Genomic DNA, 23,707 nt, shown 5'->3' with positions numbered 1-23,707 from the left:
CAGACATAAAATAGCCATGAAATTACATGGAATGAACTATGAGTCAGCACTCTGCACCTCAAGCCAAGAATTTGAGAATTTGCTGCTGTCAATGCTTGGACTTTTATAAGGAGTGTGTATTGTATGCAGTGAGCACTTTAGTACAGTTAGGAACTTTGATATTTATTTTTTGTAATGCATAAATTCCATCAGACCAAAAAAGCCCAGCAGCTCCAAAGCAGTGGAGCTTCTTTTTACATCACTGTAACGAGTCCCGAGGGTTCAGACCGCTCGGGTCTCCCCACATGCAGGGACGGCCGATTTGCGTTCCATGGTGGAACACGGAAGCCGCTCGACTTCCGGATTGCGGTGCGAGCGGCCTGCGTTCCACGGTGGCAATTGACTCCTCCCTCATTCCTGGGCTATTTAAAGCCCCAGCTGAGGCAGTATGGCGTTCAACTATTGGAGTCAGAACGCCTGCTGCCTCATTGACGCTGAACCCTACCACTTGCACCTCTGCCTCTATCCGCCCTGCCTAGGAAGGACTCCCCCTGGACCATCACAAGCACCTGCTGCTTGGTTACAGACCAGAAGCTCCAAAACGCAAGTATCCCTTTGGGGAAGCCTGAAACCAGACTGTATTGAATACCTGAACTGTACTTAAAGGGGAACTCCCTGGCATATCAGTGGTTTATTATCGGATTACTACCTGTATTACTGCAAACCGTATCATCCATTCTCAGTTAGTGATATTAGATCGCCTATAGCTAGATGCCGGGCCACTAAGTTCGAGCTCATGGTCCCGTCTGCCTGCACATGCGCAGTAGAGAGCGGGTATCCATGGTGACAGGAGACGCTGTCTTCTAATAGACACGTCTCTTGTCACCTGTCTAAACAAAGACACAGCAGCCGGAGTAGATCGTAGGAGGAAGAAGCAAGAGGAAACTGAAAGTACAGGAGAGAAGAGAGAAGGGAGAGAGCGGATGGATCTCGTGTCTGGCTCGCCCTCACTTTATTTCCACTCGCCAAATGCAAGCAAGCGAGTGGAAATTTTGAGCCCTGCCCTAAAGCATACCTAACTAACCCCAAGCCAGGGGCGGATCCAGAGTCTATTCTCGGGATCTGCTTGCTGCTACTGTTGTAGAATCAGCACAGTAGCAGCAAGCAGCTGGTGCCCAAGACTGAATAGGGGCCCGACGCTGAGGTGGGGGAAGCCTTTGCAGAGGATAGCAGCTGTCCTCTGCAAATACCCCTTCATGCATTGCCTCCAGGAAGCAGTAATGGAATTCAGACGTTGAGTTGCAGTTTAGAGGGCAGACTTAGTTTAAGTGAATTTAGAAGGAAGTGCATTGAGGAAGTACATCCTATAGGCATCTTCAATAAGTAAGATTACAAACATAGTTCCTATGTGTCAGAGTTTAGCTCCCTCTTCCTGTCTCTATTGAAACCCAGGGCAGCGACCGGCACGCTGCCAGAGCAACGCTTTCCTAAGCTAGATGCCGAGCCTCCTGTTTGTGATTGAACCTGAATTCCTTGAAGTTTGCCCGGGTACCGATCTTTGGCTTGTCCCTGGAGATCCTTGTCCTCAGTCTGCTCTGAACTTTGACTTGTCCCTGGTGATCCCAGCCTTCTGTCTGTCCCTATCCTTTGGACATTCCCTTGAAATCCCAGCCTTCAGTCTGTCCCTATCCTTTGGATTGTCCCTGGAAGTCCTAGTCATTCGTCTGTCCCTGACCTTTCTTTTGTCCCTCGTATGTGTGTCTGCAACCTGTCCAGAACTCTGGCCTTGTTGACCATTGTTGGCTGTTAGGTGAGTTGGGTGGACCTAGGGATTGTGACCTTGGGTCAGCACGCAGCCAAGCCAATCTCCACCATCAGGAGCTCTGGTGAACACCGGCTGGCCTTTAAATTCTACATCCACAAATTCCATGCCACCTACCTAGCATTGCAGCACTTACCTTGTCCTACCGGCCTATTCTCTCTTCCACTGCCTCATTCAGTTCCCCTGCTCTGTTCCCTGCTCGTATTCCAGCTTTGTGAGTCATGAGCCTACCCTGCTTGGACCCTTTTCTCTAAGTGTCCCTGCCAGTGTAGTAGAAAGGGTCCACATACCTGGTTCCAGTTAATACTCGTAATCCCTGATCCGTGACACTGTGGAGATTCAATATAGAAATACATATTTATTTTTGGTTTTTTAACATAGATACCCTTTAAACATTTTCCCAGGTGGGGATGGGACTGCTTGGGGGAGCAGCTGCATTCAACAAGTACTAACCCATATAGCAAGGATAACTTGCCACAAACTTGTGGCAGGGATAAATTGTAATTCTTGTTAACTTGCTGCACACATTCGTGGCAAGTTGTAGACTTGCAGAACACTTGCAGCACAAGTTCTAGTTGACACTTTTTGAATTTGTAGCAAATTTGCTTGGCAAGTCTACAGCAATAGTCCTGCAGGTCTCAGCAAGAGCTCTGCAAGTGTACAGCACTTTTGCAAAGCACGTTGATCTGGAGACTTGCAATGCAGACTTGCTCTAATTGTGCAACAAAATTGTGAAGCTTGGCATGTCTGCAATAGTTTGGCAAGTCATTTTCAGATTTGCAGCTCAATTGCTTGCTATCTGGGAAGGTGTCAGTTTGGAACATTGCTGTAGTATAATTTAATTTGAATGTTCTAAAGTGCAAATGTAAAGCAAGCATGTAGCTGAGTAACTATGTTTAATGATATGGCTCAGTATAGTCCCCGTACACCAGGTGCCAGGTAGTGTGCAGCAGGAACATGCAACAAGTGCTCCTTTGCTTCTTTGTTTGTGCATATATAAGGACATAAAATAGTTATAGTCATTTGCAACTTAAAATATAATTACAGTAAGGGATCATTTGGATAATTTGTGGGTTAACTGCTGTTTTAATAAAGTGCTTATTGTTTGTTACATTTTGTAAATACATGTTTATTGGTCACCTTGTAAAAAGTGAGAGTTACAACAAGATTGAAATATTTAACAGAAAACAGCATATGTTATACTTTACTTTGACTTCTCTTATTTGCTTTCTGGTCCTGTAAGCTATTTCATCTTAAAAACAATCCCCAGAAACTTGATTTATATTCTTAGCATTCCACTTCCTCTTTAGTATTAATTGACACTGCGGTAAAAAAGTCGTGCGACCGTCGCACGATTCCAAAGGCTACTTGGCTGTATCCCAATGGAAAACGCCCTACAAAACGGCCCAAAGTAGTCCCGGGACCTTTTCAGGCGTGGGCCGTTTTGTAGGGCGTTAGGGACGGGCGGAAATACAATGCTATTTATTTTTTTTACCGTTTTGTAGCGCGTTCGTCGAGCGTAGGACGCGCTACAAAACGGTCAGGTGTGAACGCAGCCTTTGAGCACAACATTCAGTGGCAGTTTGCTAAGTTAGCACTTGCAGCAGCTGAGCAACTGAACACGCCTTGGGTAAAAGGTGTTAAAGATTAGGATGAAAAGAGAAATATCCTCTGTGTGGCAGAATTCAAAACCTGACAGGAGTTCTATCTCTTGCCAACTTTCAAAAATGAAAATAAAGTTTGACATAAGTTGGGCTTAATGTATTACTACATTATCCTGGCCACATGTCCCTCCATGTCAACTTCTGATGGGCTCCCATATCATTTTGGTGCACTGAGCAAAACCAAAATATTTTTCAAACTCTGACACAAATGCAAGTTAGTGGTTCCGGTTTGCTCTTTACATGTCTGAGAATTTAATAATTAGGAAATATTCTGACCAAGCTGGCATTTGACCCTTATGCAATCATTTTGGTTTGCTAACGTTAGGAAATATGTTGTAGAGGCATTACGTACGTAGTGATATATTCAAAGAATGAGATTTCGGGCAGAGGATTAATCATTACTTCAGTGGAATGTCATACTACATTGCTACATACAAATAAATCTAAAAACATTAACTTGTTCTTAGCACAATCTGGGTTTACTTAATAACACAATGTGAATGGTGGTATGCAATTAAACTATATTGAACTATATACAAATAAAATCCCTCACTTTAAACATCCATTAAAGCTGATAAAAGTGCCTCTTTAATTCAAATAAAGCGCGTTTTGTCATAGATACCCTATCTGCTGATCCTGCCAGGCCACCCAGCTATCTCCTGGAGGAGTTTAAAAAAAAAAACCCACAGGGCCTGTGGTAAATTCACTGCAGCATTGTTGCCTAGAGCAACAGCACAGGGCTGTGTCACTATATGCAGTGAGAAGAAGGGTTCTCAGCATTGTCACACCTAATATACCTCTCCCTCACTGCCAATCAGTTGGACATGTTATTCGATGGGCGCCCTGCTTCCCAAGGCAGTGACACAGGGTGCCATCTTCGGTTCTGCCTTCAACAGAAATAGCTGTTTGGCATTTAAAGCTGAACTTTAATCTGCTCATGTTTTGCCTTCCCTGGATCCTCTTTTCCCTCCTCATCAACATGCTAATGAAAATTATAAAAAACCTTTCTGTTTTATTCACATATCTTATTTTAGACCCAGTGACATCATCATTAGGTCTATGTGTTTTTCTATGCAATGCAGGAAAATCAAGACTGGTGGGAGGAGCAAGCAGGGTGCTGTACATAACTTCCTGAAAACATCACTGTACTCTCAGTACTCCTCTAAAGAGCAGTGGGCTGGCTCTTGGGAGGCATTATGAAAAATGCCTCCATACAGGGGTCACTAAATGACGGTCTGGATGTGGACCGAATGATGATTCTGTGTGGACTTGCACTGGGTTATGGCAGGCTGACAATGGATACACCGGTCCTTGAAGCTGGTGCATCCACTGCCAGCCATGAACCAGAGCAGGCCCCCCTCCGCTTCAGTCATTGGTTGCTAGGACCACTGGTGCCCTGGCAACCAATGACATCAGGCAGGTAGGGCCAGCCTGTGAACTACTAGTCATACTAATCAATTACTAGTGATCTGGGTGGCTGTTCAGCCACCCAGATCACTTATATTAGCCTGCGATCTTGCACCCCCCCCCCAGTGGTTTTCAGGGTCCCCCACTCCTCTGGCCAGCCCGGGACCACAACAGAGGGTGTCAGGATGGGGAGTGGCAACAGACATTGGAACGTCTGATCTGCTCTGTACTGAATGAAGCAGGGACGGCTGTGCTTTCAGTGCTCCCTGCTTCAGAACTGTCAGAAGCTGGCTGAGGTTCTGGGTGATCAGAAGATGAAGCACAATCCTGAAGTATTGGAGGGCAGGGAAGACAGGAGGAGTCTAATAGACCCCTGATGTCTCTATAAAGAGAACCTGTCACCTCCGAATGCTGTCACATAGGGGCTTCTTAGCCCTCTGTGATAATAAAACTTAATTGCAAATGTTCTTTTTAAAGTAAAAAATAATAAAATAATAAAAAAATTTTAAAACAAACCCTGTCGCCCCCGTCATCTGATTCAAATAAACAAGTTTGCGTAGGCACGTAAATGGGGAAGGGAGGAGTCCTACAAAAATAAAATTAAAAACAGTGCAGAGAGCAACATCAGCACCCAATGGACTGTAGTGCAGCTACTGTTGTGAATGCAGCCTAAATGGTGGACCTTAGTACGGAAATAGACTGAGTGACCATTATGTCCAAAACCACGATTCGGACCTATGCTCAATATTTTACTCACCGGACCTCCTTGAATTTTAATCTACTACCCCTACCCTAATGGGTGGATGTCAGTTTGGAGTAGTGGGCATTCGTAGGAAGGTTGCACTTGTATACAGACTGGCCTAGGTAACACCATGTGATTAGCCCCCAATGTGCAGTGAAATCAGAGTAAGCTATTTCAGTACAGGAGAGGAGTCTGTATGACTGTGCAAGGCTGAAGGTAAAGCTGGGGTTCAGTTTTAATAGGAGAAAGGAAGCAGCTGGGGGAAAAGAAATCAGAAACAGAGTGACTTTACCCAAGGTTCACAGCGCTTTCTATAGTTTGTTTGCTCTAAGATGCTGAAAGTTGATACCTTATTGTCTGTTGTACACTGTTGCTCTTTGCACTGTCATTAATTTGATTTGTATCACTGTAAAATATGTAGGACCCATATACAGCTTTGTGTTCCATCACATTTGTTTAGATTGCATCGCCATTCATTTTAAATTGCCCACCAACGTGCTATGACAGTGCACATGTGTTGCGGAGCACCACAATGCACCAGTTTTTGCAGCACATTTCGTTGCATTGGTGCAACATAATGAAGGGAATTTATCAAAGATTGGAGCAGACAAAATCTGGAGCAGCTGTGCATGGCAACCAATCAGTATCCACTTTTAATTTTCAAATACTAACTGAATAAACTGAAGAGAAAAGCTGATTGGTGCTATGCACAGCTGCTCCAGTTTTTATCTGCTGCAGTTTTGATAAATTCCTCCCAATGTGTGTTAACACACCTCAAGCATATAAATGGGCCCTAATGGAATGTCTCTATCATGCATAGAGGGAAATGTATCAAAACTGGAGCAGACAAAATCTGGAGCAGATTTGAACTGCAACCAATCAGTTTCTCTGTCTCATTTACAAATTACCTGAACCAACTGAAGAGAGATGCTGATTGGTTGCCATAGGCAACTGCTCCAGATTCTGACTGCTCCAGTTTTGATAAATTCCCCTCACAGTATTTTATAATATACATACTGGTTTTCAGTTTTAGTTTAGTTAACTGTGTTAAGCTGGCCATACACCTTACAATTATCTGCAGATTTTCTGTGGTCAGATGGAAAAGGTGCAACAGATTCCTCCATCTACACTTAATGAGTAATGAGAGTAATCTCCACCTGGGTCATTCTGTTGCAGTGGCGTAACCAGAGTTCTGGGCGCCCGGGGCAGAATTTTTTTTTCGCCCCCCCCCCCATTATATAAACAACCACTGGAACTGTACCCTGCACCTCCCCCCCACACACACATGTTTTTATTTTAATTTTACAAATTTTAATATTTTATTTTTTTTGAAACTTTTTCATTTTTTTAAATCAATTTTTATTTATTAATTAATTTTTTATTAAATATTTTTATTTTTTACTTTACTTTTAGGGGCTTCGGGGAAATATTGGGGGTCTAAACAGACCCCTGATATTTCCCTTTAAAAATAGAAAAAGAGATTGAGGACACAGAGTCCTCAATCTCTTTTTCTGTGTCCCCTGTTATCAATGAACAGGAATCCTTTATGAGTGTTCCTGTTCATTGATAACATGGTATGTTTACTATAACTACAATTATGAATGAACAGGAGGAGATGTAGATCACTCCCATTCATTCATAATTGAGGATATAGTATACATACCAGGTCCTCAATTATGTACAAACACTCAGCGATCACTGATCACTGAGTGCTTGTACCCGTTCTCCTCTCTGACACACACTGTCATAGGAGGCTGCAAGAGGAGAGCCCAGCCTCCTGTGACAGCGCTGGCTGTCTCCGCCCCCACACCGCTCTGCTGCACTGTGATAGGCGGCCGAGCGGTGTGGGAGGAAAGACATCGGCCGCTCACAGCGCTCGTCCCGCAGCGCTCGGCCGGCTGTCATTTTCTCTCTGATTCCTTGCATCCCTGCTGGGCACTGCTCTGTGTCCCAGCGGGGATGAAAGGAATCACGGCTGTGCCGACAAAATGGCAGGTAAATGTCACTTTCGGCATTTAGCCGAAAGTGCCATTTTCGGCCGGCGCCCCCCCTTCACTTTTCGCCCGGGGCCCGCGCCCCTGCTGCCCCCCCGGTTGTTACGCCACTGTTCTGTTGCACTTTTTCCATCTGACCACAGAAAGTCTGCAGATAATTGCAAGGTGTATGGGCACCTTTAGGATGGCTTGACTTCCTGGCTAAGCCCTGCCAACTGTTATTCCACTCTGCATTCAGAATACCTCAATGATCTGTAATGTCAGAGAATTGAGAAAGCTACAATGGTTGTATTAATCTCTGATTTAGTTTCACTATTACTGGAGTCTGGCTATATCTGAATTCATGGCTACACCCTGCAAACTGCCTTTCCAGTGTCCATTGAGAATGCTCTTACTGGACACTGAGACATTTCCACTGGAGCGTGGCCTAGAGGTTATCAGGGTTTAGCTGTGAATTCCAGAAAAGGCAAGCCACAGTAACATGGTGGAATTAAACCAAAGCTATGCATTGTATGCAGAGTATAAAATATAGTGTATAATAGAGACATTTCATTAATGTTTTGCAGTGGTAGTAATACAATGAAGGTGGTACTAAAGGCAATATAAAAAATGACATATATAATGCAGTCTGTCAGTAGCATTAACACGACAGTCTTTGTTTTTCTCAGTAATCCCTATAACAAGATTTTATTACTTGTTGGTTCTGTCCGCTAGTCTGCCAATTTTCAACTTTCTTTAACTGCCCAAGACGTCCAGCAAAGGTGGGCAAATAGAGGGTTGCGACAAAACCATTTGATGATTTACAATGGCCAGCTTTTATTCATTTATGTAAGACTTTTATCCCAAAAGTTTAATAATTGCTTAAAAAGTGGACTTAGGCTTTTTATTTGTTAGTCACTTGAAGCAGAGGTTAAGTGGTCTAACACTTTTCGGCATAATGTGCTAGCATAATGCACAACAGTGGCTTATTCACATCAGGAAACCCCTTTAATAAAGGGGCACCCGGATGCAGGCCCCCCCTTGTGAATGAGTAAGGGGTACTTGTACCCCTACCCATTCACTAAATAGTTAGATTACATTTGTTTAAAAAGGCCAGACTTTTAGAAAAAATCCTTTAATTGAATAGAAAACACAACAAAGGCTTTTGACAAGTCCTTTATTGTAAAAAACGAAAACAAAAGCAAAAATGTATCCACTGTCGTAATCCAGGGTCAATCACGACATCCAGCATTATCCACACCAACGACGAATCGACAAAATAAAAACATTAAAAGAATAAATAAATACAAAATTATTTTAAAATAACACGACACTCGCCGACCTGTCAGCACCAGACAAGCTCCTGCCACTGATTGGCATTCTGACAGATGCCGGCAACATTTAAACAATTGGGTGGAGCTAGCGGTGACATCACCTGACAGTCTGCCCACAGGTCCCGAGCAAAACAAAACACATTGGCAGAGCCAGCTGTGACATCACGGCTGGCTCCACCCAGCTGTTGTCATGTCCTAGAGGACACTGGGCTGCCATTGATGGACAACAACTTGGCGGAGCCAACCATGACATTACGACTGGCTCCGCCCAGCTGTTGTCTTGTGCGGGGAGAATGGTCAGCTTCGGCCCACCTTTCTCCCTGTTTTCGGCTGTCACCACGGCTCAGCCGTTCGGCTAGGCTATATATGCGTCCGGCTCGGCTGAGCCACTTGGCTGCTGTACGGGCTATTGTGAACCGAAGGGCTCTGGCGGCCGTAGCAACTCGAAGGATCCGCTGAAGCTACAGCTAGATCCTTCGGCTCAATAGTGAATAACCATCTCAGTGTCTTCAACTTCTTGATTGGCCGGGCTAGCATGATGTAACTCCCACACATGCGCAGGGGGTTAATTAATTTTTGCACAGCACCTTGCTGAGACTGTGCACTAAGCTGCGCATGTGCGGCTCAGTACACAGAACAGAAAAAATAAGTTCATAAAAACGTCACTTGGATTTTAACTAAAGTCCATCTAAATCTGCCAGTCTATCAACAATACCCTATCCACAGAATGACAATGATGCTATCCCAGGGTGGCTCCATTGCTCCTCCACAGTGGAGGAGTTGGTATAGCCATCCTAAGGCCCGGTTCACACCTGGGCGTTTTGTAGCGCGTTCCTACGCTTTGCAAAACGGTCAAACACCGAAATCCCATTATTTCCTATGGGTATGGTTCACACCTGGGCATATTAGAGGCCATATGAACGCGCTACAAAACGCCCTACTCCCAAAGAAGTACAGGAGCTTCTTTGGGGCGTTTTTGTCCATTGGGATACAGCCAGGTAGCCCTTGGTTTTTTTAACCGCGAATCGCTGTAAAAACGTGCGACACACGCACATATTCGATACGCCTAGGTGTGGACCCAGCCTAAGATAGGGGGTGTGTTACTGGTACAATCAACAGCTAAAGATAAAGTAAAATAGCCTGTAAACACAAAAAGAATGCTGCCACTGCATCTAAGGACTGAGAACAGTGGTGTGCAGCAGCCAATTTAAAGTCAACGTTTAGCGTCTTAGAGAAATAGTGTGACAGTTGAATGTAACTAACTACTACTAGCAAGTGCTACTTGCAAATACAATTAAAAAATGACTTTACATGATGTCACATGTTACTCTGTACTACTATTAGACATTTATGTACCAATGTCACATTCCTTTTGAAAATGTAAAAAACTCAATAAAAATCTTTTTGAAAATAAAAAAAATAAAATATGATTTAAAGGAAAGTGGTGCAAACTTGTTCATTTTATTTGTTTATTTCTCTTTTAGTTTGTCTGGCATTTCACAAGAAATTGAAGAACACCATATGTGCCCAAACAAGGTTCCTTAGCACCTACGATGGGACAGAAAACTTGTGTCTGGAGGATGTCTATACAGAGAGCGTTTTGGAGCTATCAAAATCTAAGCACATGTTAGATCATGGCCATGGTGCTCAGAGCTCCACGGACCTTTATCACATTTTCAGTGATCAGGGAGTTATTAATGAAAATGCTGACACCATCATCATACTTGGGGATGCAGGCACTGGCAAAAGCACATTGCTTCAACACATTCAACATCTCTGGGCATGTGGACAAGCATTCCAAAAGTTTTGCTTCATCTTCCCCTTTAGTTGTAGAAGGTTATGTTGTATTGCAAAACCAATTTGTCTAAAAACTCTTCTTTTTGAACAATGCTGCTGGCCTGACCGAGATCAAGAAGAGATATTTCAATTCATCATAGACCATCCTAGTCAAGTCCTCATAATGTTTGATGGATTTGATGAGTTGAAGTTTTCTTTCACAGAGGATAATAAGAACTGCTCTCCCTCAGTACCTACCAGCATTGAAAGCATTGTTTTTAACCTTATTGAAGGAAATCTAATGAAGGACTGCATAAAAGTCATTACAAGCAGACCGGATGCTGTCACTGTGGCGTTACGGAGATACATCAAGAAAGAAATTAACTTAAGGGGATTTTCAGAAGAAGGGATTGAAGCTTTTATAAGGAAACATCATGACAACCCAGACATATCCAGAGGTATCATCAGCTTGGTAAAAAACAGCTTGTCCCTTAATGGGCTGTGCCATATTCCAGTCTTCTGTTGGATCATTTCAAAGTGTCATAAGGAACTTATTAACTGTAGCTACAAAACTCCACAGACTATGACTGATATGTATATGCTTACTCTAAAACACTTTCTACTACATGCTTCATCAAGTTTAATGGAAAGACAAAATATTCTCTCAGAGAGAATTAATTCTGTCAGACATCTTGGTAAGATAGCGCTCAGTGGTCTTTGTGAAGGTTTGTACGTGTTTTCTCCTCAAGAGCTCACCAAAGCAGAAATGACAGAAGAGGATCTCTCTTTAGGTTTTCTTGTTATCTCAAAGAACTTTTCAGATGAAGGGAAAACATCTTCACAGTACTACGAGTTCCTCCATATCACATTCCAATGCTTCTTTGCTGCTCTGTACATTGTAATGAGTGAGGATATGGACCCCCTTATGCTTTACCAATTATTTAAGTGGAATAGAAGACAACTAAGAAACTCACTTGCTCAAAGACTTTCTATATCATGTTTACAACCTATTTTTCAACAGCAAAATAAAATTATGTTACAGAACATAGAGATTAGAAATGTACAAATTACAGCAACATTTGTAGCTGGGCTCTTTTCTGCTGTACTGAACAAATTGTTGGTTGATGCATGGCAACCAGAAAAACTGGCCAAGAAATGTAAAACTGTTAAAAAATGTTTGGCGAAAGCAATCCAGAAACACTTTAAGTCAATACCACCAGCATTGCCGGATGAGAAGAAAGCCATGCATGCAATGCCTGAGTTTGTCTGGCTTATAAAGTGTATTTACGAAATGCAAGACATTGTTTTGGCTGAAAGAGCGGTAAAAGGTCTTACAGTTGACCATCTGAAAATGACCTATTGTGGCATTGGTCCTTCTGAATGCACAGCATTAGCTTTTGTACTAAAGCATTTAAAAAACACAGTTGGTATACAATTGGACTACAATTCTGTAGGTGACACTGGAATTGAGCAGTTGATTCCCTGCCTTCATGTCTGCCATGCTCTGTAGTAAGTCTATGTGTCTATATATTTTTTAATAAGAACTTAAAGTATATCTAAAGCCAAAACTTTTTTTTTTTCATTTTGGATAAAGTGGGGGATGGTTTTTTAGTGCCATCTGTCTCATTTCCCTTTACATAGGATATCTTAGGATATCTTTCCAATTTGAGGAAAACCCCCATTTTAGAAAGTCGTCATAGAAACAACTGCCCCCATTTGAGGATTCCACCTTCTTCTTCCTCTTCTGGTGACAACTAAAAAATTTTTTTCCCAGTGACATTTATGATCAGGACAATGCTTTTAGTTATACTATTAAGCTTGTTCCTGTGCCAGCTACAGAAAATTGTTGATTGCAAAAACGGTATCACTGTGTGGTTGGGGCAGTAATTGGTACAAAGTGGGTATGTATATCTATATACAGGCACAATGGGAGGGTAGTATACAGGTCCAGCTGCAGGTGTGCTGCTTGATAAAGCAGGAAGAGAAGGCCTGCCAACAACTGAAAAAAGAGAACAAACAAAACGCACCACCTAGCACATCATCTCATGGGACAAATGTAGTCGATTGCAAAAATGCACACACATTGTAGTGAATAAAATCTGCAGTGAAAACAAAAGTCCTGAATCTTCTCTGATAGCTCTGGTGTCGCCCTTAAATTCGAAGTGCAGGAGAGGTATTACCTTGGTCCCTGTGGAGTGTGAAACACAAAGAAACGAACAGGGCCTCTGATCGTTTGTAAATTAGACGCAAACTTTTAATAACAAGGTAAGTATAAAGTGCACTCACATGGTGTAGGAAAAAAGCTTGGAACTGCTTGAAGCCACAGTGGGCGTATACAGTCCAGGAGCTGACACTAAAGGAGAAGAGCTCAACTGTGGAGGAAGCATCCAACCAGCCAAATCGCTTCAGGACTTCCAGGCGTGGGGCTATTTATGGTCACACACGAGTGTAGGGGTTGCTATGGCAATGCATTTCGAGGCAATGCTTCTTTCACGAGCCACAATGGGAAAATTCGTGGCTGGAGAAAGAGGCCTGGCATCAAAATGCTTCAGGCAGTTCCATCTGTCTACATGCGGCTTTTTTCCTACACCATGTGAGTGCATTTTATACTTTCATTGTCAATAAAAGTTTGTGTTTAATTTACGCACGATCAGAGTTCCTGGTTGTTCCTTTGTGTTTCACACTCCCCTACCAAAGTATTATCTCTCCTGCACTGCTGATTTGAAGGCGACCGATTTTATTCACTATTAGGATTATGTCAAACAGTTAAGATGAAGTCCGAATAAACCCGTATCTTTAACCTACAGGCCAGTGGTATTTACCTAGGTTAGCCAGTGTTGGGGCCAAAGGTCTTGTTTGTAAAAATAATTTAACTTTAAAAACACATAAATGTTGGATAGCCTCTCACCACTTCTGCAACGGATAGATTTGAATGGCAGCTCCCTTGCTGACAAGCGAAAGGGGTGTCCCCTCTCCAGCCAGCTGTTCTCGGATTTTGAGTGGTCTGTGTGCAGTCACACAGTCTCACCAATGTCCGTTCGTGGAAGCAGGGGTGTCTCACAAGTATACAATGGGCGAGGTCCCACTGCAGCAGAATTAGTACTTGCTGTCCAGACGATCAGGCAGTCCCCTCAGCCATATTTGCAGCCATCACTCAGTACTTACAGCGGTGATTACCACCAGGTTTCTTTCTCCCTGGGGTGATAAATCCACAGTCCTCGTTAGCAAGTCCTGTCACCTCCCATGTCTCAGACGTTCTGCCCGCGCTCCCCAAAGGTACTGAGTCCATACCTACCCTGGATTGCAAAGCCTCTTGGGAGCTGTAGTTTGATCTGTTTGAATTAGCATTGCCACTCCCTGCCTCCACTATTCAAATCTCACAGACCCCTCTGACACAAAACCTGATGGGGATAAATAACCCTTTACAGGAAGAACGCTTAAAACTGGTAGCAACTATACAGAGGCTTTCACTGGAAATGGAATTCAGATGTAAATTACTTGTCAAATGGGATAAATTTGCTCTGAAATATCACCTTTAATAAAAATTCAAGTTCCAAATATATATGGGTGCTAAGATTCATTCATGTTCATTTGATGAGGGTTTTAAGACTCTAGAAATACCACAGTGTATATTGTTCCATGCCAAACTATTTAGTTAGGTCAGTTTCCCTTCATTTAATTTCCCATAAGACATGATGAGAATTCCTGCAGAGATAGTATGACCACATAACCACAGTGTTTCATCTAAAGCACAATGAGAGAAGATAAGACACCCTGTAGGGAGTGAGGTGGGAGGAAGGCCTATAGGGGTTGGGAATTTCCCAACATAATTTTATGAGAACATTCTGAAAACACATTTTTTCCAACAAAATTCTAAATTATACTGGTGTATGGCTAAATAGCTAATCATCTTGGCTATTTGAACCTACCTACATCCACTCAAAACTGAGAAACACTTGTTGTCTTGTAAAACAAGTTAACTAATACCATTTATTTCTTGTTTTTAGTCTGAGAGACAATAATATCACTGACAAGGGACTCTGCAGCCTTATAGAGCATGCGGTAGATTGGCCGAATTTCCAGAAGATTGCGTAAGTATATATCACAACACTAACAATATTTGCCATCATATATGTTCCGATATACCTTAGAGTTCTTTTTAGGCACACTGGAGAAGCAAGCGCTCGCGAACGTGCAGGAACACGCGTCACTGCTATGCTATAGTGTGAATGGGGAAAACACTGTATGGCCAGCTAAGCAAGAAATGGACTGCAGTAAAATATATTTAATAGTTTTAACGTTTTTGTACAAGTTTGCTTTACCAGATGCTGTGCTTATTCATTCTAGATTATTCAACAATGGATTGACTGACAATTCTATGAAATCCATGGCAGATCTCTTGAAAAAGAAGCAGAATTTTTTATCCTTAAGGTAATATGAATATCTTTTATCTATGAGAGAAATGCTGGCTGCAGATGGCACTACACTAATAAAAGTGTTTTTATTGCTACTTTTACCCCCACTAGAAAGACTACTACCACTTCCTGTCTGGGTTGACACAACGGGAAGAAGGAGGAAATGTCCTCAGTTTGGATACAGACAGCACTAAAAACCTGGCAGATGTTCTTTCCTACTTTATCAAGAAAAAAATGAATTATTCTTAAGTAATAAATAATAAATGGCATGTTTAAAGCTGAACTCTGGCCTTACTTTCAGTCTTGCACAGATGTACAGGATCATTTCCTGTACTGAAATTGCTTACTCTCACTTCACGGCACACTGTTAGTTCTCACAATGTGCATCAGAAGCTGTATCAAGTCAGATATAGCCTGCCTCATTTCCAGGCTGAAAGAAGTCCAGCACCATTTAGCTCTTTTCTCTCTAGAATTAATGTCCCTTGTCCACCCCTTCCAGTCATTAGATTTCACTTTATTCAATCATGGAGGCTTATGAGCACACATGGGAATTACCTAGGGTGGTCTGCATTCAAATACAGCCTGCATAGGAACTTCTGTTACAACCATACATTGTTTTGTTGGAGATTACCCTTCCCTTTTTTTTTTTTACAATTTTTATTTCCTTTATCTATTGTGTGCTTACTACAGTAAGACATTTACAAAAAAATTGATCAGGAACACATTTTAGTCGACTTGTGCTCAAATGGTAAAGTGGAACATGAGCTAATTTATTCTTTTTTTTCTCTTAGATTGGGGAACAACTGTATAACTGAGGTTGGTGGGCAAATATTAGCAGAAGGACTAAGGGAAAATCAGTCACTACAATTCCTGGGGTAAGTGAGAGAAAACATTTCCAAGTCTGGATCCGTTATAAGAGTGACCGCGTAACTTGTTGATGCTTAATTGTCTCACTTCAGACTCTGGGGAAATCGAGTGGGCGATGCTGGAGCAAAAGCTATTGCAGAAGCATTAGAAAACAGCAAAACCATGGTATGGGCCAGGTAAGAAACAAGACCTATGTTATGATTTTTGTATTAAAATGAGTATATTTTACCTTATTAATTCAATCAATTTTAAAGGAAACTTTTTTATTAACCCTTGCAGTAGGGCTACCCCACGCTGCAAGGGTTAACTGCTCCTTTGTTTCTAGGTGCTCAAAAAAAAAGTATACTCACCATATCATTTAAGCTGGCTTGTTCTTAGACTGGTCCCTAGAGCCTCTCTCCCCCTTTTGCTGCCATGGTCTAAGAATCCTGGTCTCATCACACGGTATAAAAGTGAATAGACGTGAGCACTCTGAGGAAAATTGCAATAGTGCAGAAGAGGAGACACGCTTCAGTGACCAGAGAAGCAGGTAATCGGCTAGGCAGTTTGCAGTTCGGGTGGGTATAACCTTTTTAGCACCTAGACACAAACGAGCAGTTAAAGGAGAACTATGAGGTGAGTGATTTTCACACAACCTCATAGTTCGAGCCGACGTGTGACAATGAAACTGTCACACTTCGGCTCTATAGACCGGGAAGTGAGCGAACGCATACCGTCGCTCGCTCACTTTCCGATCATCTCCCTGCAGAAAGTGGTGACTGTCAGTCACCGCTTCCCGCAGGGATTCCCCCCTCCCCTCTCTGATCCTCCAGCGCTGACTGGAGGAACAGACGGGGAGGGGGCTGGTACAACTGGCTCTACATCTAGTTAAGCAGAGCCTGCTGTCACTCACGTAGCTGGGTGGATCTCGACAGTATTGTCGGGATCCGTCCCGACTGCGGCGCTCTCAGTATATAGCAAGCTGTAGCTCGCTATATGCTGAGCTTTGGGTCACAGGAAGACGCTAGTATACATGACCCTTAAGAGAACTATGGGATTAAAAGGTTACCCCATAGTTCTCTTTTAAGCCTTGCGGTGCGGAGGTAGCCTAAGTTTATTTTTTTAAATGTAGGAGGTATCACCACTGCCTTTCCCTTAGGATACAGGAGTTTGTTTGTTTTTGTAATTTCAAAATGAGAGCTACCTGTGTGTGTGTGTGTGTGTGTGTATGAAAGTTCTGTGTGTTATCTCTTGTGTTTACACGGTCCTCCAACTCAGCCTTGGGTATCACTATACACAAAATCTTTAAAGAAGGACTCCAGGATTTAAAAAAAAAATAACCTTGCAGTAGAGTTACCCCCGCACTGCAGGCGTTAGATGCTTGTTTTGTCTAGGAGGCAAAAATAATGAAGAAATACGTGGTCCCGTCTGCTAGACCAGTCCCTGCAGCATCTTCTCCCCCGGGCTCCAGCAGTCTAAAGACTTGCAGACACTGGGTATTTGGTATTATGGCAGCGGCACACTAGCCACTGTCATAATACAATAGTCTGTTGGAATGCTGAATGTGAAAAAAATAAAGTGTATGGCCAGCTTTACAGTACCCATTTTCTTTGTATGGATCACTTGGCCCAGACATCTAACCATTAGTAGTTTCCCAATTGGCCAATCAAAACCAAAATCACAATGGTTGAGTCTGGTCTTGTTAATGACCAACCATCGTTAGACCTTTTTTTAAAGTGTATTAAACATCTTTGCTTGCTTAAATTGTAGCTTGGTTGGCAACAACATAGGAAGTATTGGAGGGCAGGCAATGGCCACCATGCTGAAGAACAACACAGTACTAGAAGAACTCTGGTAGGTGTATGTGTTCTAATTTTATTGATGTCACCTGAAAGTGTATGCAATGCTTTAAACAGCTTTTATTACATTCCTCTGTCACATTAGCTGTCAGATTTCAGGTATTTACGTGTACAGTAAGTCCCTTACATACGAACAAGTTCTGGTCCAAGAGCTTGTTCGTAAGACCACTTTGTTCGTAAGTCCAACAAAGTTAGCCTAGATACCCAACTAACACAAGTGGCTATATAGTACATATGTACTGTACTGTGATAGATGTAGAATACTTTTCACACAAATAATACATAAAAAGCAAACACAAAAAAATTAAGAAAACATTTTTAATCTCACAGTACCTTGAAAGGTACAGTAGTACAGTACAACAGATGGTATACAGGGGCTGGCATTGAGTAAACACACAAGAAGAGTTACTGACTGAAGGAGGGAGAGGAGGTGGGAAATGGCAAAGCTGAAGGAGAGTCAACAATAGGAGAGGGAGGGCAAGCTGCAATTTGACTCATACCCAGTGATGTCTGGGTAGAAGCTCTTTTTTGTCTCATCATAGATGACGCAGTAGCACTGGATTGCATTCTGAATGGCTGCTGCAAACTTCTGGTACCGTTCTACGTTCGGGTCCTGTGCTTCAAAAACTAGCAGTGCCTCCTCAAATAAAGAAAATACCCTTGCCATTTCCTGCTTTGTGAATCTCTTCAGTTTTTCATTTACTTCTCCTTCCTCTTTACTCTCTCTGTGCTTTCTCTGTGCCTCCAATTCTATCAGGTCTTCATTAGTAAGCTCCTCGTGATGTACTGCAAGGAGTTCAGTGAAGTTGTCGTCTTGCAGATCTAGTTCCAGCTTCTCGCTGAGAGTCACTAAGTTGCAAAATACTTTTTTGGACTCCTCATTCACCTTCTCAAATCCATGATAGTCGTGAACAAACTGTGGGCAAAGCTTCTTCCAAACCCCATTCATGTTGATGGCCGTAACCTCACTCCAAGCTAAGTCAATGTTTTTTATAGCCTTGTAGATGTTATAGTCCTTCCAAAATTGTCGCAAGGTTGTTCCTGATTCATCAATTGCCTTTACTGCCTGATGAACAGTGTGACGTAATTAATATTTCTAGAGAGTCGCTGTAATTCCCTGGAGAGAGATGCACTACTTTGATGTTGAGATGAAAGTTGTCCATGAATGGGGGGTGGCCATTGTCCAGCAGCAAAAGAATGTCGAATGGGACATCCTTCTCCTAGAATAGCATTAATATTATACACCAGTCCTGGAAAATGGCCTTTGTAACCCAGGATTTGGGGTTACTCTTCCACACAACCGGAAGAGAACCCTTGGCTATGTTTTTAAGGGCTCTTGGGTTCTCTGAATGAACTAAGAGAGGCTTCAGCTTCATATCGCCGGAAGCATTGCCACCAAACAACAGAGTTAGCCTATCCTTTGCTGCTTTATAGCATGGCATCAAATTTTTCTCCTTACCGATGTAACTTTGGTGTGGCATCCTCTTCCAGTACTGTCCTGTCTCATCCACAGTAAAGACCTGCTCGGGTAGATACATGCCTTCATCAATAGGTTCTTGAAGCGTTTCAGGAAATTCCCGGGCAGCTACCATATCTGCACTTACTGCCTCACTACTTACTTTTACGTTGTGAAGGTTGGCTCTAGCCTTGACCGGATGAAACCAGCCGTGGCTGGCACTACAGGTGCACCCCCTGATTTTTGCTGTGTTTCTTCTTCAAGTCTTCATAAAGGCTTTTAGCTTTCTCTTAAATCTGCATTAGAGGACTCGAAGCTGATTCTGATCCTGTATGTACACACTGAGAAGTTTCTCCATCTCCATCATCACTCTTCCCACTTGTTCGATAGAATTGAAGATATCATCGGCACAGCAGACTTCACATGTTCCATGATCTTGTCCTTGATCTTTAGCATCGTACGGATGGTTGAACGATTCATGTTATAAGAACAAGTGATGTCTACCATCTTTTTGCCTCACTCCACTCTTTCAATTATTTCTACATTTGTTTCCATCGTTATCACTTGGCACTTCTTAACAGTATCAGTACTGTAGAATGTGCTCTGATTTGGGGGTGCCTTAAATTACAGATGAACAACTGAATCTTAAATAAGTGTTGGGTTTATTTTGCCAATAGGAATATACATACATTCTAATTACAATTAAGGGAATTGGAGAGGGGATTGGAGGGGGTCAGGATCCTTGAGCTAGCTACACCATTCTCTCACTCTCAGTCACACATGCCATGGGTTTTTCTCTGTTCTCAGAACACGCCTCTCCAGCAGGTCTCAGCGAATCACATTCTTGATTGTAGAGTTCAGAAAGACTTGTTTTGTCCAAAGGTCACCAAGGTTACCATTGTTCTTGCTGGTGAGCTAGGTTAGTGTAGATGTTCACCCAGGAAGAAGGTTCCATCATATGCCCCTGCCCCCATCCCAGCATATATGCTTCCTTGCTGACACAGGTGTGGGCAGTAAATACCAGCAGGGGGTCAGGCTTGCCCCAGGACATGACAGTCCTGGCAGATCTTCATTCATCAGTGTGCAGCCCCAAGAACCCTTTGATGGTCCTCATTTGCATATCAGACAGCCACATGCTGATTCCATTCAAGATATCAAGGAACCTTTGCATCAAAGCTGTATCATAGATGTAAATTTTATCGGTTCCAACAAGTACAAGCTACATCACCGATGCTTTTACCCTTGCTTCTGGACATCCTGGGCTAGATACTGTACTACTGTACTCTTTACAGTACTGTACAGTAAAGTCCACAAAAGCACAGCCACTTGTAGAGGGCGTATGCACGTGACAAAGTACGCAAGACACGTGAACTAACTTACGTGATTGGACATACAAAGGCACGTTTTTCATCACTGAAAGCTTACAACTTAAAGGTTCATATGTAAGGGTATTACTGTACTGGGAAAATAGTTAGTAAATTCCTGTTGATTCTGCTGTATCCTCCCCTCTGCAGGGCTCATTTACACAAATGCAAAAACAGGTGTATTGGTCTCACAGAGAGACACCCTCTGCACAGTTCTTCAATTAGCATTGCTAAGTCTACCTAATAGAACATAGATTACCAGTCCCTCTGCATCGGGTATCACGGAAGGGAATGTTAATGTACAAAATGCAGACATGAAGGGGATCCACTTGACTTTGTGTGCCCTTAGTGGAGTCCAGTGTTATGATAGCAGCTTCTTTTCTAGGAGGTGATGTGGGGTGGAATTGAAATGATGGGGTGCATTCACCAGCATACAGCAGTTAACCCTATCCTCATACATCTAGATGAACCAATCCTACTCTACGAGCTTCACTTCATTAAAGCATGATGGATGACATGATGATACAACTTTTATGCAGAGAATCACAGAAAATATAGTTGGTAATGTAATACATAATTATCAAAGCTACACCTGTTTATACAGAGGTACAATGAGGTACACCGATGTATAGAGCCAGCACACCAGATTACATTTTTCTTTTAGATGACGCAACAGATTATTATACACAGAGATTTGCTGGCTTAACAGTTCAGTGACGACAATGGACAGATTGCTCATTTTATGAACATTTTCAGATTGGCTAGGCTGGGTTTAACCCTTTTTCTGCCACCAATATAAGGCATTTGTCAGCAGCAGCAGGGTGCCCCATGGTAGGTGTCAGCAGGAGAACAGAGGATGATCAGCAAATGTGGGCATCACTGAAATCTGTATGCACACTTCCTTTCCTGTCTACATCAACACCCCTGTGCTACAATCATCTTTTTTACAGAGTATTTTCTTGTTTTACTGATCCTAAACTGACTTTCAATATTTAACAAGTAACCTTGCATGCGATGATTGTATTTCTAAAGATAAGGGGAAAACAATTTGTGATTGATAAATATATAGGGACAAACATTATCATGAATTTATTAGCCACAACTTGTCCAGAGGAGGACACAAATTATCACAATTTGTGGATTTTGAGGCTTGGTGCTGCTCCCTCTAACCACGCTGCCCCGGGCACTGTGGCATTATGTTATATGTCTTGTCTTCAGAATCAACATCCATTCACCAGTTTATTCAAATAATCCAGCCTTCTCTCTGTTTGGTTCTTAAAAACAAAACTCTGTCAGGGGCCAAAAGTTTTGGTTTGAGAGAGCAGCGTAAACTACCTAAGTCTGCTGCTGCTCTTTCACTATCCAGTTAGCAGGCTGGGGGTGTAGAGAGGGCACTAACGTACTCATAACTGTAATTGGTGTCATTCACCTGGCTGTGTTTTATGACAAGACTGCATGGTCAGAAATACAATTCTTTTGGCAGATAAAGCATCTCCCTTATATGTATTTCACTTGTTTGCCTGGTGTTTGGCTATCCGCTTTAAGTGAGTTTGGTAATGTTAAAATGAATATACACAGCATATGACAGTCTTTTTACATTTGTTGTACGCTGATGACAAAAAGGCAGCTCCATATTATTCTGTGATCCATTTTCCATAACATGTTGCATGCCATTGTTACATGATAGTGATGTCCTGTTTTGCATTATAAAGTGCATTCAAAGCTTTTCTAAATCAAAGCTTATATCTATAAATACTAATATTACTTATGATATTTATTGAAGTAAGCATAGAAACTAATTGTTAATGGCAGTGTGGCAAAAGTTGAGAAGCTATATTGTAACCACTGCTTACTGTCTTCTGCAGGCTTGATGAAAACAAACTTGAGGATAGCGATGCCATCTCAATAGCGGATAGCCTTAAGGAAAACCGTGCCATGAAAGTTTTAAAGTGCGTGTAAAACTATATTATGTCATATTCATTACAATATTTATTGGATTTGTAAGCATGTCTGCATCTTGTGTATGTATGAAATATGTTAAATATACTTTAATGTTTTATAAGTAGTACAGTCACTTAGGATTATTTAGGGCTACTAGCCATGGGAACTTGTAAATTAAAAAATACTTCCAGCTTGACAATGTGGTCTTTTCATTTTCAATGAACTTACATTGTGTTACCTTCCACAATAAACAAACAGAAAAAGAACACAGCGCTCTCTTAGGAATGTGGGGTCTATGTGGGTGCAACTAATCTGGATTGCTGCTCTAAGAACAGGGGGAGAAACCTGTGAACTGAGAAAAGGAGGGGGAAAAATTAGAGCGCAAATCCTAGGAATGTGAGGGGTAAAGGGACAACCAGTGTCTGTATATGGCGGGTGGAAAAACAAAGATTAATAAAAATTAATAAAATCACAAAAGGTGAAGGACTTACTTGTGGAGCCGAAGTCCTGTCGAGGAGGGCTCTTTTGGAGTGTGGGCAGTGCAAGATGTACTCAGTGTCTCCCAGCAAGTGGAGGGATGGATGAAGGAGGAATCAATGTGGACTGAATGCTGTATGTGCCCGGGGACTGGTGAAGAAGCTGCCTGTGGTCTTGATGGCAGTGTTCTTAGGACGTGACGGAGTGAAAGGGACCGAGGGCTGGGAGAGGACAGGAATTCGGCTCCACAAGTAAGTCCTTCACCTTTTGTGATTTTATTAATTTTTATTAATCTTTGTTTTTCCACCCGCCATATACAGACACTGGTTGTCCCTTTACCCCTCACATTCCTAGGATTTGCGCTCTAATTTTTCCCCCTCCTTACCTTCCACAATGGCTGCATACACAGCAGTATCTCTGCATGGAGTTGGCTCAAAGACCAACTCCATTTTTTGAATGAAAACACTTTTTTCCCCACCTGTGTGAAATAAATAAATAAATAATAATATACCCTATCACCCTCCTCATATGCTTATTGCCACCTCATTTCCAGGTTTAATTACACGCAGGGTCACTCAATCACTTCCTGTGAGCACAGGTTTCGATGACACACCTTCTGGGTAGTATCATCCTACAGCCTGGGCTCACAGTT

General features: G+C 42.3%; 1 protein-coding gene across 1 annotated transcript in view; it reads left to right on the top strand.

Annotated features, from left to right (window-relative positions):
- The window catches only part of NOD2 (nucleotide binding oligomerization domain containing 2), a 36,747-nt gene that overhangs the window by 3,996 nt on the left and 9,044 nt on the right, over positions 1-23,707 (top strand). The window contains exons 2-9 of the mRNA XM_018563628.1: positions 807-930; positions 10,406-12,206; positions 14,705-14,788; positions 15,045-15,128; positions 15,904-15,987; positions 16,072-16,155; positions 17,729-17,812; positions 22,503-22,586. Coding sequence (XP_018419130.1) covers positions 807-930; positions 10,406-12,206; positions 14,705-14,788; positions 15,045-15,128; positions 15,904-15,987; positions 16,072-16,155; positions 17,729-17,812; positions 22,503-22,586 — 2,429 coding nt within the window. The remainder of the gene's footprint in view (positions 1-806; positions 931-10,405; positions 12,207-14,704; positions 14,789-15,044; positions 15,129-15,903; positions 15,988-16,071; positions 16,156-17,728; positions 17,813-22,502; positions 22,587-23,707) is intronic.

This window comes from Nanorana parkeri, unplaced genomic scaffold (assembly GCF_000935625.1).
Source record: "Nanorana parkeri isolate BGI_ZX_2015 unplaced genomic scaffold, ASM93562v1 scaffold682, whole genome shotgun sequence".
NCBI lineage: Eukaryota > Metazoa > Chordata > Amphibia > Anura > Dicroglossidae > Nanorana > Nanorana parkeri.
The sequence above is the reverse complement of the archived record's forward strand: the minus strand, read 5'-3'. Positions and strand labels throughout refer to the sequence as shown.